The sequence below is a fragment of the Protomyctophum bolini genome, assembly GCF_963924005.1.
Source record: "Protomyctophum bolini genome assembly, chromosome: 15".
Lineage (NCBI taxonomy): Eukaryota > Metazoa > Chordata > Actinopteri > Myctophiformes > Myctophidae > Protomyctophum > Protomyctophum bolini.
The window spans coordinates 22,249,975-22,267,140 of NC_137876.1; the positions used below are offsets into that span (position 1 = coordinate 22,249,975).

The following is a 17,166-nucleotide window of genomic DNA, read 5'->3' on the forward strand; positions in this document are numbered from 1 at the left end:
AAGCGACATTTTTAATCAAACATGGATTAAAAATACTTAACGGCTTCCGCGACACAGGAGATTTTATCAGAGGTATGTAAGGTACTTATAGTTCGCACATCCGTAAACAAACACAATAAAAAGCGTCGTAATACCGCGCCGATCGACTAAACGATGAGTTTGTGTATATCCGCGTTCCAACAATCGCATTTAAAAATCTTAGCATGACCAGGAACCCTACGTATAAAGCGCCCATCAAATTTCATAAAAGCTTTATGTAGGGTTCCGAGAGGGGCTACCCATGTACCTGTCTAAATACTTCCTTAATGTCAACAAAGTCCACACCCACAACACCAGAGGAAGTTCAACAAACCATGTGCAACCCAGATTCGGCACAAACAAGGGACTAAATTAATTTAGCTCCTATGCCATCAAAATGTGGAACGCCCTACCAACAGTCATTAAGACATGCAACTCCCTTGACTCCTTCAAAACCAAATGATTTCTTGAATAGTATATTGTATGTGTCATTATATGTCTTTGATGATGAACTGAATACAAAGGACCACAATGGAAACAAGCCCTCAGGGATTTTTGTGTCATTCTTTTAACATTATTGTATAACTGTACCTAACTTTTCAAACTGTTTCAAAAGCAATCAATCAATCAATCAATCAATCAATCAATAAAATGTGGTTCATTCCTTTGTTGGTTTGATACATATTAATTAACATATATGCAAAAGCATTAACAAGAGCTTGTTAATTGTGACCAAAATGAACTACATTGTCATTGTAGCCAAGTGCAAAGGCAAACCATCCTATAATTGTGCTTTATTTTTTATTTTATTATTCCCCTCGAGAAGAAATATGATAAGCAATTCAGGTCAAATGTAGTCTACATCACAAACAAACAGAAAATAAACGAATAGGACAAATGTAGAGAAAAACAATACAGTACATGCAATATTTACAATACAACAATGAATCCACGGACTTCCGCACACGAGGGTGACATCACGGCCGCATCCATTCCGTGTGTCACGCTTGTTCAGTAAACATTCACCCTCCTCCTGCATAGATGGTGGTGTCGCTGGCTGGCGAGGAGGAGGAAAGTGTCACACCGCACGGAACAGAAACAGAACAGAACAGAACGGGACCGACCGTTTCATGGTTAAAAAGAAGAAAGGTGCTGTGCTACATTTCGGGGTTTCACCATTGCATTTTACAGCGGAATGTTCACCCGACGGGGACATGGAGACGTCAAGAAATCAACACAGAAAGTTCTGGACCCAAAGAAGGATGTTCTGACGCGCCTGAAGCACCTCCGATCCCTGCTAGGTGAGTGGACATGTCACCGGTGTCTGTGACTGTGTGTGTGTGTGTGTGTGTGTGTGTGTGTGTGTGTGGGGGGGGTGTAGTGCTGGTGGTGCTGTTGGTGCACCGGACCGGGGAGACGAATAATTCGTAGGAGACCATTTCAAAACCCGGCAGGTGACACACGAGCCGAGTTTGAAACGGTCTCCTACGAATACAATATTCGCCCCGGAGCCGCTAGCGTTAGCATTAGCAAAAAACACCTCCAGTCCAGCACCGCTCGAGCGTCTCTCGATCTGTCTGAAATTATCTGAGTGGAAGCTGCGTCAAGTTAAAGAAGACGAGTTAAAGGAACAGATATAAGATACAAATATCACCGGATATTGGTCGATTCTGCTTGCTTTCTTTTCTTTTTTTTTTGCTAATTTAATTTGACATACATGGAGATTGTATACATGCATTTAAAAATCACCATCTTATACTAATATACATATTTGTTTACAGTCACTACTAAGATAAACAAACATAATCTAGTACCGTGTTGCATTAGAACATTTATTGATCAACATAACAATTACACTATCCAAAAGGGATGGTCTTACTTTGAAGTCCTCTAGCCGGAGGTGTGTGTGTTATTTCCCCTGTGTTGACGCATCCATTCTGCGCTGCGTTTAGCACCGCTAGCAGCTTAATTTAAATGATGCCTGAACTAACTATAACGACATTAAATGCCATGTTATAATCCATTCATAACGTTACATAATTAACCTGTGTTCACGTTCACTGCTCGCTGTTGTCAGGAAATATGAAGTGGCATTGTTTTTCCTACAACAAAGCAGAACAATAATGAACCTGTCACGGTCTCTGGAGCAGGTGTATTCATGCTAGTGCCAACGTTAGCCTGCTGCTGTGACCAACAACTAGCTGCTAACGTCTATTCTAGTCTCATTGTTGTCATCTTACGACATTTATTGTATTTGACTAGTTCATTCAAAATAACACGACATATAGACTGCGTAATATAATGCAAAACAGTTGTGCAGGGAGGGGGGGGGGGGGGGGGGCTTCCTCATGACAACATGCATAATGAACAGAATAACCACACAGGTAGAACAAAAAGACAACAACAATGGAACCCAAAGATAACAGAGAGAGGAGGAGAGTGATAGTACAAAACACCTCAGTCAGACCAGTGATGTGTAATTGTGGATGTTTGAAGTTCAATTGCATGTCATTAGTTGTGTGTCTAATAACAGACATTGGTCTGTATATAGGATCCAGTTTGATTGTTTTGTGTGTGTGTGTGTGTGTGTGTGTGTGTGTGTGTGTGTGTGTGCGTGTGTGCGCACGCGCGCATGTGTGTACGGTTACCTATACAGTACATAGCCCAGAACACGTGGTTCTCAATGTGTGTTCCAGGGGACTCCCATGGGTCTTTCGGGGGGTTCCAGAGGGTCCCCAGCAAAATGAGGAGGAGGCGAGGAGCAGTTTAATTTTGACATTATTTCTAGAAGTTAACCCAATTATAGAATCTATAAGAATGACTATTACGAATCAGATCATAGTTTTCCCACTCTCTACATTTTAATTCTGTACTTAATCAAATCTAATCTAATCAAAACAATTCTCTTTATGCAGATTCTGGTACGAAACCTTTTCAAATTGGTGTCCATTTCCTAATTTGCAATTCGCATCCACTAAGGATTTTTCTGTCCACAGACTGACATTATTTATCACACAATATTATGTTAACAGGAGGTGATAATAACATAGCTAGCTTTTATTGTTCAACAGAGAGATAACGGCAATGTATGATCAAAATAACAATTATTCTACAATCTACATCGTCTACTATGTCTTGTAAATACAATTATTCAGATGTTTAACAATGATCCCCTGGAACCTCCCCTGGACCCCGTCCCCACATTGAGAACCATTGGTGTAGAAGAGTGAGATTCTTCCTTAGCCGAACAATAATTGAAGGGTTGTATTCTGAAATTTGGGAGGAATGCATTTCTCCAGTCAGTCTAGAATCTCAATCTAGAGTGCCTAAAGGCCTATTCATAGTTTGGATTTTCGGTGGTGAGGTGACCACCGCTTCAGTGGTGAGGTGACCGGTGGTTTGGATGTCGCCAATGTTGTGGTTGGATGAGGGGTGGTGAGTAAAAACAGAGAGAATGGCTGGGGAGAGCGGTGGTTTGCTCTTCACTGCGGCTCAGTGACGTCATGTTGTAGTTTCGGTGGTCACCTCACCACCGAAAATCCAGACTATGAAAGAGACTTTAGTCATTAGCACAAACGTTTCTTCTGTTCCAATTAAAAAATGCACGGCATCTTTCTATGAGAGATAATATCACTTTGGTTGGTCGTTGAACCAGCACCAATGTGACTGCACAAAGAATAAAACGTACATTGATTTCTGAGAGCATAATTTGATATGTTAGCCGTAGACCAGCATTTCCTGATACATTCCACCAGAATACAAAAACAAATCTATTTACATGTCAGTTATGTGCATTTCTAGGTGCACAATCCGCACATAAAGCAACGCTAGGTATATGCAGTTGCAGTCACACAAATTTAGCTTCACACTCACATTTTATAAACAGAACATGCAGCCAATCTTAACCCATTCTGGGCGCGTACCCCTTTTGGTGTTCTAACCCTTCTGGACCAGAACCCATCTTGGGGTTCTGTACAGTATTAAAAAATGTAAAAATGTTGATGCTGCTATATAAATATTTGAAGTTTTTTTAGAAAACGTAGGTCAGGATTTAGAAGCGTTTTTAGGATTGGCCTCAGTCCAAAATGGGTAAAACACCCAGGCACCTCTTCCGCTTTGCTCCTGTCTGTCGGTTGGCTTAACAAAAGCCCTCAAATTCAGTACATAGCAGAGAATGTTCCCATTCAACATAAAGTTTAACTTCCACTTCTTATGCAATGTGAGTGCATAATCACTTGTGTGATTCTTCTGCCCCTGAATTGCCTCTTACTGGGATCAATAGATGTTTAACCACATTAATCCTTGCGTCCCTATAATATAGACGCAGGGCTTTACATTTATAAGGCTTGTCCTGTAACTAATAAATCTTTCCGGACAAGTGCATTCCATTTTTACTTGTCCATTGGACAAGTGACTCTTGGTTTCATGTTTTCTGAGCCAACAATATTGTCTGCCATTTTTGAGTGGTGCAACCACTAAAATGTATTTGTGTGTGCTGCTCGTACAACAACATATACAGGGTTTAAATGGTTAAGCTACCATGCTTGTTGGTGTAGGAAGTCTACACTGCTTCTTTCTGCTCTCATGGCACAGATTAAATGTTAAGACCGAGTCACAGCCGAGCAGGAGGAGGTCAATATATAGCTGTTACAGTCTGTTTCTCGGCTGTGTTTTTCTTGCCCTTATGTGGGTCTTCCAGATAAGGGTGGCGTGTTTGTCCAGTAGCTGATAGCGGCCGGGGGCCAACATGTAGTACGTGCCACCCCCCAACCCTACCCCACCCAACCCGCCTCCTCCAATTGCAGTGCTCTGCTCTCCTCTCAGTCGAGGAAGTATTTCCTCTCGGTGCTCCTGGTTCCTGTGTGGACAGGAAGCGCTGATGAGTGATGGGGTGCAGTGGACAACAGGCATTGGAAGGGACAGACAGAGAGATGGCCTCTTTCCCTTTTTATTACCCGCGGTTCTGTGGGCAGTTGTAAATCAAGCCACCGCAAGTGGGAAAAAAAAGGTGTTCTTTCAAACAATACAGCCAGGATAACCTTTAGCTGCGATGAGATCATAACATGAAGTAGTGACTGGCTATAGGCCAGGCTAAATTTATGCTCAAATATAGGCTAGTAGCTCAAGGATAGACATTGATAGTTAATGTGTATTTCACAGACTCTATTGTCCTCTGCACAACCCTAATGTAACTGCATTTGGCTGGTGTGAGAGTGTGAGTCTCCCACACTTAAGTTAAAAGCACAATTGGTATTATAGAGTATCATTAATATGTAAATAAAATATACTGTCTGTAACTGGTACATCCGCAGGTGGTCTCGAAGATAGACTGACTGACAATTTAGCCTTTTTTCTGAAGCTCATTAGCCCAATATCTCCCCAGGCCAAGTGAGGATTCCGTCTTGCATGAATGGGAAACCCAGGTGTTGTTTTAGCTGTAATGAATCTGCTGCTCTCTGTCGTGAGAGGAGGTAAACTTTACAATTGCAGCTTTGAACACCTGTTGGTTGTTCAATGTTTTGTGTGCAGTGTCATCCCAGGCAGCATCCTGGCAACTCATTGTATAATCAATGTGAGATAGGAAAACCAAACTGCCTTTCACATTAAGTTACTTATAGTATCCGTGGTGCAGTTTAAACAATGTTTCTGTTGTGTTTTTTCTTGTGGGCTAGACAGAGTGAGGGCTTCTCTCTGCATGTTAATGTTCCTGGACATGCCTGGCTGGATTTGGCTGTGGCTGTTAATTACAGGAGCTGGGCAGGCAGACCACCTGATCACACACTGTCTCTCTCTCTCTCTCTCTCTCTCTCTCTCTCTCTCTCTCTCTCTCTCTCTCTCTCTCTCTCTCTCTCTCTCTCTCTCTCTCTGTCTCTCTCTCTCTCATACTGGATGCACAAATGGCTATTCCCAAGACCCTTGTTTACAGTATCTCCCCAAACTCATTCTGCATTCGTTCACCGTTGCATGACACTGCCCCAGTTTCTGAGCAAGTCAGCCTGAAGGTAACAGTGGAACCTAAACATCAGCATTTATGTCCAAAAAACCCCTCCCCCACAGGATAAAAAAAACTAGCCAAATGCAAGAAGACAGTATAGGCTACTGTAGGGTCCAGGCTGTTTGTTTTTATGCATGCAAAAGTACGCCGTGGGCTTAACTTGGAACTGTTGATCACATGCATTTGGAACAAAGGTAAACAATTTGTGTGTGTTTTGGTGATAACAGTCCGCCATGTGCAATTGTGCATGTTTGTGTGTGTGTGTGTGTGGGTGTAGGTGTTTGTGTTAGAGATTTGTGAGATTAAGCAAGAGGAGGATTGAGGCTCCAGCTTTGCACTCTAGTGTTTGTGGAGGGCGTGCATTTAAGTGGGTGACCTCCCCTCGTTTCTTTTTTTTTGTGACGCCGAGGTCAGGGGTCACACGCGTATGGGTCCCCAGCTGTTTATGCGGGGGAAGCCGCGAGGTGAAACGTCGGATCCGACAAAGAACGCCACGTCGTCACTCGGAAAGGCCTCTCACTCAAAGGAGGTCCTCCGCCCGCCGCGGCTCAAGTAAAGGGCTGAGATCTCTCCACGTCTGATCTCATCTCCTTGAAAGCACTCAGGCTAACGCTGCAGATAACTGCAACCTCTTATCGTCTCTTGACCCCTACACTGGGGAGGCTCGCTGTTCACACTCTGACACTTCAACTGTAACTCGGTGTATATACCAACTAACTACCACAATTACACAAAACAACTGTGAATAATAGACCCTTTATTGTTGAGTTCTTAATCTTCTGGGTCTTGTGTTTTTTTTTACTACGGGTCAAATACAATTTGAATTTCAAAGTGCACCACTGTAACTTGTAGCATTAAAAGAGATTATATATTTGGATTTCATAATGCACACACATCCCACGATTATTTTGTTGAATGATTTAAGAAGTTAGCGATCACAAATACTGTATGCACCACCACCACCACCACCACCCTTAACCAGCATTTTGGTATAATAGGTGCAGCAGACACAAACTATTTTTTTTTTAAACTCTTCATGAAAGCACGTAGGACGGTTGCATGTCAAGTGGTTGAAAACCATTTTCAAATCTCCTCCACTAACGAATGTCCACTGGAAGCGTGTGAGCGCTTTGCACAGTAGCAATGCTAGTAATGAGAATCTGGAAATGTGAGCTCTGTCGGTAGGGTGCATATCTCCCCCCCCCAGGACGGACAGGAGACCCCCCTCCATCCTGCTGTCTGTCTGGCCCATGTGAGGACATTGTTTCGGGGTTGTGTGTGACTGTGTGTGACTGTGTGTAATGTGTATGTTTTAATGGGCACAGTGCAATGGGGGGAGGGATATGATAAAGGGTAGACTGTAGACTGTGCAACCAGGCCAGGTCAGACAGATCTTTGGACAATGAACACATTGAAAAGTAGTGTGGCACGTTGACAAACATGATGATAGAAATATATTAATTATATACAGTAGCCTCCCAGCTCAGCTGTCTCAACATGTCCTGCTGCAGGTCGCCATTCTGGATGGATAGTTTTCTGTCATTTTACTACTGTACTACTGTATGTGTGACTATTAATTAAATTCCTTATTTCCTTGGGTCAATTATGTTTGCATCAGCGGGCGATTTGAAATGGGGATGTGCCGATGAGACATTTTTGGCCGATATCGATATCCGATATAATTATTTGCTGTTATGGCTGATAACCGATATTACTTATGTCAACATGATCTAATTCTGTATTGAAAAAATTATAATATATTTGTCCATTCTGAAAAATACAGGGTGTCTGCACTGCAGGCTTAGGCAAGTCAGATTTAACTTTTAATTTAACTTTAATTTAACTTTTTATATTTAATATTGTGAGGTTGTAGATCTGTTCAAGCTGTTACTTTGGGCTTGTTTATCTGTAAAGACACACCGATTAATCAGACCGAATTTATCTGTCTGATTAATTAATCGAACCAATGCCGATTAATCTAAAAACAACTAACTAACCGATGTGTTAGCGATTAATCTCCCATCACTAGTAATGTGTGACGCCGATAGACTATAATCAGAGTCCACATACAGTCTACTGCCATTTGTGCCTTTTTAAACTTGTGACATGGCTTATCAGTTTCAGTGCGGCGCCATTCAATTGTCAATTTGTCAACAAGCTTTCAGGACACCAATTATGTTTTCATGCTGCATGAGAAATTGACAGTTCACACAAAGCTCATTATATTTGCCAAGTCTAAAGAAAGACACGAGAGCTTCTGCCTAATTTATGTTCCTTCGCACGACCTACAAGCACCCGTGGCGCAAGTCGTGAGCTTGCAGGTCGGCTATTTTCGTATGAAGTAATTAACTAATTAAATCGTGCTTCAAACTGCTACAAGCTCGTAGCGCGCCACCGAGTGGCGCGCTACGAGCTTGTAGGTCTGACTGACATTAGAAACATAGCATTGTAGGAACGACTGACATAGAAACATAGCATTATTTGTAGGAACGACTGACATAGAAACACAGCATTGTAGGAAGTTAGAACGACTGACATAGAAACATAGCTTTTTCAGAAAACTGTCAGGATGTAGAAGACATTTTTTTTAATCTGATCTCAGGTCAAAATGGGTTAAATATCTCTGTGGCCCTGAAAGTGATTCATTGTATTTGTGCAACATAGCCTATCGTGGCCTCTGTATCGTATATGATACATATCTAGCGTGAGATTGAAAGCATTATCCACCACTAGAACCACTGCACTGTAGTGAGTGTGTGCCAATGCGAAACGGTGCCATGCCTTATTGCCTTGCCATGCTGGTATGTGAACGCTGTGCAGTATGCAGTCACAAAGATGTAACTTTGTGCGTACATGCCTAGTAGTGAGTGGACTCACTCGCTGACACGGACGCACAGACTGGGCAAATGCAATATCTCTGCCTGGTGGAGATAACGTGGTCAGCTACTGTTCCAATGATACAGGAACAGTTATTACATAGAAGTCACATCACCAGGCCATCAGTTCTCCTCACACGGTATATACTGTATCAGCCAGACAGAATTTCACTGTATGACTATTTTTTCTAGACGGTTTGTCACTCACAGTCTTATCCGTATGTCACATCAAAGAGTCGTACTGGGAAAAATGCCTGATGAAACTCTTGTTTATTAGAAAAACTGGCGCCTGGCGCCTGCCAGTTTTGCGGAAAGAGATGGAGAACAAAGATGTTCTTTGAATCTCCCTGCATGTCTCTATCTTTCGCTCTAAAGGTAAAGCAAGCCCGTGCTGAATTTACATCCCATTTGCATTGGCGTCTGATCACCTGTTTTCTTTAGTGTTTCTGACATATGTCTGTGTGACTGTGACATTCCCACCTCCCCAGTATGAAAGAAATAGCCGGCACTCAAAGTCCTGGTACTTTAAATGAATACACTCCGATACTGATACCGTGTTTATGAGTGACATTCCCACCATTGTAAAGCACCTCTGAAGAGGCTATACTACTGTGTGTTTGATGGCAGATTAGCTGTGTCCAGGCGTAGGTTATCTGATCATTCTGTTCATTCATACTGTACACCGTTAGCTAGATCCAGAGTGTTAATTTAACTTTGAGAGTACCAATAAACAGCAAACACTCGTTTACTGTGTCCCTAAACTGTACACGACTTGTTTATTATCAAATCGCCTTCCTGGAATATCAAGACAGAGGGCACACACTTCAAAATGCTGTCGGTTACTGTCGGTTCCCCAAATTAATTGTAATTTAATCAATTATATGCAGTTCAACTACCTAATTAATATCGACAATAACACTAAGATTGAAAATGAACATATTCCATTGAAGACGTGGATTTGCTCCGCCAATTACTTGACTAATAGTTCAAGGTTGCTCATTAGACTGTGTCTCGTTTAGCTTATTTCTTTTAGATCAAAGCATGTCGAGCTCGTTCAGGGAGGACAACTCATTCAATGTGTATCCGGTTATCTGCTCTGTGACATGTGGCATTATCAAAGACGTGGCCCCGGGGCTGTGATCTTGCTAATTGATATTGAACATGTGTGTGTCTGGCTGCAGAGGTTAAGTGATACTAGACAGCCATTAGCGTGACTCTGTGTCTCATGTTTCTGAGGAGAAGAATGGCAGCTTGTATCGTTGAGGCCCTGACTGCTGTGTGCATCTCTGCTCCTTCCAGGAGCATGGCGAGGAAGGAACGCAGAGAATGAGAGCTTTATATCTTTAAAATAAATTGTTGGAGAAGGGGTTCTTCAGTGTTTTTTCAGGCCAAGTAACCCTCAGCTGAGAGAGAGAGAGAGAGAGATGAAGCCGGGAACCCGACTACTACATATTATATTGTATTAAAATAATTGTGTTGATGACTAAACCTTTTCATAGATGGCTTCATAAACTAGTTTGACAGCACTATCATCAGTATTGTGTAACGTTGTGTTGCATTCATAATACCTATAACCCTAAAAATAATGATTATAAAAGTGAGGGATTTACCCATGGCTGGGTCCATAAAGTGTGACCTTTACCTGGTTTTAACACATTTTTATACTTTCAAAAACAGTGAAACTGAAAAAAATAAATTGTGAAAATAGCTGATCTCTACAAGCGGCTCAAAAACACATTTCGAGTTTGAGCCAATTTACAATTTAGCCATCTTAATCCAGAGCGATTTACAGTAAGCAAGAACAAAGAAACATGGTAATACATCAAATACATAAAGCCCATTCACAAAGCCTGCTGCCACCATTGGGTTTTGGCTGAGTCGTACTATTTCTTGTTGTTCTAGAAATGTCTTTCAGAGGGTTTTGGTTATGGGAGGAGGCCGTGTCTAACGGTCATGTCCTCTTGATATTCCTGCTGGTGAGGTGGCATCATCCTCACGGGTGGCACTTCCTCTGATACCCATATGTTATACTTTAGCTATTGGAAAATAGCAGAACTACAAGCTCGTAGCGGGTCACCGAGTGACATGTGGCACAAATCTTTGAATATATATTCTTTCAGAGCAAACGTATTTAACTGAAATCTTTGCTTCTGGGGGGGGGGGGGGGTCGCTGGAACAACATATTTTCAGATGGGGGTCGGCGGCCACTGACATGGAAACATAGGTTTTTACAGAAAGCTGTTAGGATTTAGAATTAGAAGCCATTTCTTTTTAATCGGCCTCAGGTCTAAATGGGTGCCGACGCTAAGATGAAAGATCTTGTGGCAGCATAAAGAAGCCTATGTGCTGCCCTCCCCAAAGCAATTAGCATTGCAAACACTACTGTGTGTACCATGAAAAAGATCGTCACTGTTGGACATTTCATCTTTTTTGTTTTTTAAGTTTTTAAATGAATGCTGTATTTTATACTTGGGCGTATGACTGTGTCTCGCAAAAATAGTGATAGAAATGAGAGAAACAGTTGTTTGTTTTCGAATTTAGGGTATTTCTTTGGTTATTTATCAAATTATTTTAGAAAAATGTGGAAATCTTTAGAAAAGATGGAAGGCAACACAAAACGAGGGCATATTCACTCGCCTGCGCTGCCCGGTTTTGACTGATTTTTTTTTTAGGAAACGGTGTGTTACTTAAAATAATAGGTACGAATATGTTGTGGATGTCGCAGTACAGAAACGGATGACTATTTTTCGTTTGTTCTCAACTAAGCGACTGTACAGGTCTTCAGTCTATTAATGCAGAGTCAGCAGCCAGAGACCTGAATGAATGGAGGTGGTGTAGCAATGGTGCCAATGAAAAGGAAAGAACATGAGATGTTGATACACGTTTCTGTTTCCGCAGTGTGCAACACCTTGGTTGATTGTTTTTGACCACGTCATGAACCCAGGTCTGTAAGTGTGTACAGGTGTACAGTCTGAGTTAGGGAGGTGCTTGAAATGTAAACATTTGAGAACCACTGATGGGGGAAAAAAAACAAAAACAACCGTAGTGCTGAAGCATTCAAAATACAAAGTTATTGAGTACTGTGAATGTCATAATTATCACGTGATGAATGATCATATGGTGTTTTGGAATGGCATAGTCTGACTGTCATACTTGCCGATAGCGATTACCAGCATTTTAGGAAGAATCACTATTGGAACAACTGTCGTGTGTACAGTATTACAGTGTCATCTACAAGCTCGAAACGCAGCGTAAAACGCAACGCAAGGCGATCTTGTAGATCTGCTACTTAACAATACTCTGCCACACATCTCTGCGGGCGGGCAGCAGGTTAATTATGTTCTCAACCAAAGCTCAGCCATGCAGACAGCTAGCTGATACTGATAGAAAGGGAACTGGTTGGATTAATGATGTATGACTGGTAAATTACTCCTTTGATTTCATCCTGAATTCAGATCAGCACCAGGATACCAGTTGAATAATTTTACAGCAGTGGTTCCCAAACTTTATTAGCCTGTTTTCCCGGGACCCAAACTAGCGAAGATTTGCTTTCGCGCCACGTTGTGAGCATCTTTTGTTAAATAATGTCAGGGGAGAGGGAAGTCGAGTCGCGACTCATAAATATTGGCCAGACCCACTGTTTTGGAAACAGTAATTTACAATATGCCCCCACCCCACTCCCTCTTTACTTTGTATTTGCTTTGGACTTTGGACAATAACAGGGTAACGAAAATGCTTAGTTTAATTTCACATGGCCTATATTCTATGCCCTTCTTTTCTGTGTTTGGGGAGGTTTCTTTCCCAAGGAAATACTGACATGAAAGTGAAGCTTGTCCGCCTTGGCAGTGGTAAAAAAAAAATAGATATATAAAGGCTTTTTAAGCCTTTAGTTTTGTTGACCGTTATGTAAGCATTGAGTTGCACGTCGAGGACGCCGACGCCTCTGTCCATTTGGTATTTCAGCTCCAGGGGAGAGTTTGGCAATCTCTGTAAACTTTCAGCATCTCATCTTATTGCTCAAGGTATTTTCTTTCCTTCCCCGTGTGCATACAGTACTCCACAATCCACATGAAAGCCAACAACAAAACCGGTCTGTCCAGTTCCACTGGTTCCTCGTTGGACGCTAAGTTGGATGTGCAGTGCAGGTTGTTACAGCAATCGGATTTGAGCCCCATGTTTACATTCTATCCCATAGCCTTTTCCAGCACGTCCAAGGTCCTGCCGGTCAGCTGTGGTCTTATCCGTTTTAACCAGTAGTGTATACTTCATTGACAGGAGTCCCCCAGGGATCTGTTCTAGGCTCCCTCCTGTTTTCCCTCTACACCAGTGGTTCTCAAAGTGGGGTCCATGGATCCCCTCCATGGATCCCCAGCAAAAGTAGAATCACAATCACTTCAACCACTTTACCCATGTTGGCTATACAAAAAAAGAAATGCAGATATTAAAGCTCACAGCGATTTCTGAAAGTATGTTTGGGAAAACTTTGAATAATCTTAATTTATTTTTTAATCATAAATTTGGCGCAAAACATTTTCAGATGGCAGTCTGCGGCCAGATACACATACTGTACAATTTGGGGGCCCTCGACTTTCTACAAATGCCCCGACTCGTCTTGAGCTTTGTAGATCTTTTAATGTGTTAATGTAGATTCGACGCAAGCTTGAGCCTTCATTTTGGAAACCGCATCAGTGTGGTGACTCTGGTAGTCTGTACAAGCCTGCTTTAAGCTCCATCCAAATACACACTGGGCGTTTATATAGCGCAATCCTTTGAATGTGCTAAAAACGACTAATTGGGGAATGCATGCATGCATGGATTCTAGGCGCAGGTTGTGTCTGAGAGTGTTTTACTACTTGCTATGTGATGCCCTGGCTGCCTTGCCACATAACGCCACAGGCTATTTGCTAACTGCTTGTCACTCTGGGTTAATAGAAAGCATAAATTATGATTAATATCATCGAGGGGTGACCCAATAAAGTCACACACTTTCCACTGTGGTGCTCCTTGATTGAGAGACGGTTACCAGTCGACAGCTGCCTGTCATTGAGCTGCCACGATTAGCCGCTCAGAGTAGGGCTGTCATGGTTACAAAGTTTAAGTTGACGACTAATTGTCGCACACGTTTTTGCGATTAATGGTTAAATTGCGTAATAAAATACATTGCACAGGTCAGATAATAATTCAAATACAAAAATACAAAAAATGTACTGATATCTCATAATGATCTACAAGCTTTGTGATGTGGTGCAATCTTGTAGATCTGCTATTTCTGCTATTTTTTATTATCTCAAATAATTGCAATTAAGGCGATTATGTCATAATTGTGACGGGCCTTCAGCCAGTGCCACGGCATTGTACAACTCCCTGCAGCGCTGTGTGCAGACATGATGAGTCACATGACTAGCCCATTTTGTGCGGGAACCCCTTTTCTGTTATGCTTTAGCTGTTGAAAAATAGCAGATCTACAAGCTCGCTATGAACTTGTAGGTCTGCTATTTTGGGAAAAAAACGTGAAAATGACGCAAATCTTTGTATATATATTCTTTCAGAGGGAACTTTTATTTTTTTAATATTTTTTATCCCAGGTTTTGTAACCCATTTTTCACCCCTGTGTCAATCATCTAATGTGATCCTGGGCTCTACACACCCTCCACCAACCTAGTCCCCATATATGGGGGACAAGGGGAGAGCAACGGACTTGAACTCATGCTTCCTTCATGTCTGAGTGTCCAAGTTGCTCCTTTACACCTGACAGGGGGGAGTTTCCCTGGCTGGACGTAGCGCGTGGAAGGAACACGTTATTCCAACCAGTTCCTTTCCCCTCCATCAGGCGCCCTGGCTGGCCAGGGGGAGGCAGTTTAGTGACCAGGATTACTGCATGCTTTTTGTGAGGGTACTACCTACCAGAGGGAACATTTTTAACTCAAATCTTTGCTTCTGGGGGGGGTGTCCCTGGAACAACATATTTTCAGACGGGGGCTCGGCGGCCAATTACATATTTATTTGGGGGTCCTTCACATGAAAATGTTTGAGAACGACTGACATAGAAACTTAGGGTTTTTCAGAAAACTGTCAGGATTTAGAAGTCATTTGTAGAATCGTCCTCGGGTCAAAATGGGCTATAGTGTCTAGGCCACAGTCTGTTACACAGCACGGCGCTGGCTGCACGTTGAGAAGCGTTCATTCATGCAATATTTTGGCACGGCGACACCCTAATGAAATGACATGCCCCATTATGTTTTCACACAGCGGAGAGTCTCCGGGTGGCACTGGCACAGCACAGGGGCTAAAGTTACTGCCCAACCACCATGGAGTTGATTCATCCACGGCAGTGTTGATTTAGACTAAAAACTGTGACGAAAAATGTCCGTCCACTTACCTTTGTTCACTGACAAACTAAATGAAAACTAAGGTATGATGACTAAACCCAACTGACTAAATATATTGACAATTTCGTCAACAAATAGAAACTAGACTAGGAAGGGACTATAGTGGACAAGAGATCCAGTACAAGTCATTTTACACTTATTGGTTGCATGCTGAAAATAGCTGATCTATATAAGCTCACGGCGGGTTGTGAGCTTGTAGATTGGCTATTTGCCTATTTTCAAACTAAACACTAAAACATTCCAGGTGACTAAAATGTGATTAAAGCTATTCAAGAGACTGTGACTAAAACTAAAATCTGCTGTCAAAATCAACACTGATCCACGGTGCACTCCAACCACCCAACACGGTTGCATGGAAGCCAGTTTGGGGAGGGCAGTCTTTGTCGCTGCACTACTTACTAGTGACTCTTACAAGTTGGTCAGGGTGCCAGGGGACTGGGCGGGGATGGCGTGTTGTACAAGCTCACGGCGCCAATAAGCGACACGTTGTGAGCTTGTAGATCTGCTATTTTCACTAGTTTGGGTCCCGGGCAAGCGTCTAATCTCTCAGTCGGGTGTTGAGCTAAAACGTTTGCGAACCACTTGTCTACCCCCTCCCCACATCAACAAGTAGGTGTTGATGGGGGGGGATTCTACAACTGCCTTCTAAATCCTGACAGTTTTCTGAATGTTTCAAACATTTTCATGTCAAGGACCCACAAAAGTACAGTATATAGTGTAATTGACCGCCGATTCCCATCTGAAAATATGTTGTTCCAGAGACCCCCCAGAAGCAAAGATTTGAGTTAAAAACGTTTGCTGTGACAGAATATATATTAAAACATTTCCCCCCCGATTTTTTTTTTTTGCAGATCTACAAGGTCGTAGTGCTGCACTCGGTGCTGTGCTATGAGCTTGTAGATCTGCTATTTTGCAATAGCTAAAGTATAACATAAGGGGCTTAAAACACCAAAAGGGGGTCCCGTACTTAACGTGTCAATGACCAAATTTGGGATAGGAGAAAAAAAAAAGCTTTGATCTGTGTCATGGCGATGTTGTTATGATGGCGTGTGTACTGAAGCCTGAGTGATTGCGTGGTGACACAACACAGTGCAGTGTGGCAGCAGCCAGCCATCGATCCCCAGTCAGTCACAGCCTCACGTTGTTGCCTCAGGCGTTACAGCAAGCCTGATGACATTTCACTGGGAAAGTATGGTTTATTTATTACAAGCCGAGTGCACCAAATTATTATTATTATTATTATAGCCCGTGTCGTTGTTGTTGTTGTAAACTGAGGATGCTTGTCGGCTTCGTTTCCTCAGTGTGACAGTGGTGTGTTAATCACTGTGTGTGTGTGTGTGTGTGTGTGTGTGTGTGTGTGTGTGTGTGTGTGTGTGTGTGTGTGTGAATAACACTGCTTAGAGGTTATGATGCATGGCAGAGCCAAGCCTGTTATTAATATTAATGCCTTTAACTGGCGCTGGCAGCTCTAAATCTAGCATCCTGGTCCCGTGCTTTACACTTACAGGGACTTTTACTCCAGGCTGCAGCAGAGCACGCACACACACACACACACACGCGCGCGCGCACACGCACGCACAACTGTCTGCTAGCCCCCAAGGCCTTATCAGCTCAACCAACCCCATAAATCAGATCAGGTCTCGTGCCAATGTGCCGAGAGAGGGAGGGATGAATGAATGGCTTCTAATTGCACCACCCTCTGATAAGGCACATCAATTTGGCCCCGCGTGTGATTGACTGGTGATGTGATTGACGGGGCATCAGACCAGCGCCGTCCGCCGCGGGGTGTCCCAATCAGTGGCGACGGGGAGCAGCTGTGTGTCGTTATCACCAGCACCTGGGGATAGACGGCAGGCAGTGGTGGGAAAAGTACTCGGATGTTTTGCTT

General features: G+C 42.7%; 1 protein-coding gene across 1 annotated transcript in view; it reads left to right on the forward strand.

Moving 5' to 3' along the window:
- Nucleotides 1-1,076: 1,076 nt before the first annotated feature.
- Nucleotides 1,077-17,166, forward strand: part of ralgapa2 (Ral GTPase activating protein catalytic subunit alpha 2) — a 186,749-nt gene continuing 170,659 nt past the window's right edge. The window contains 1 exon segment of the mRNA XM_080784277.1: nt 1,077-1,319. Within this exon segment, the coding sequence (XP_080640403.1) occupies nt 1,214-1,319 (106 nt within the window). The 5' untranslated portion in view covers nt 1,077-1,213.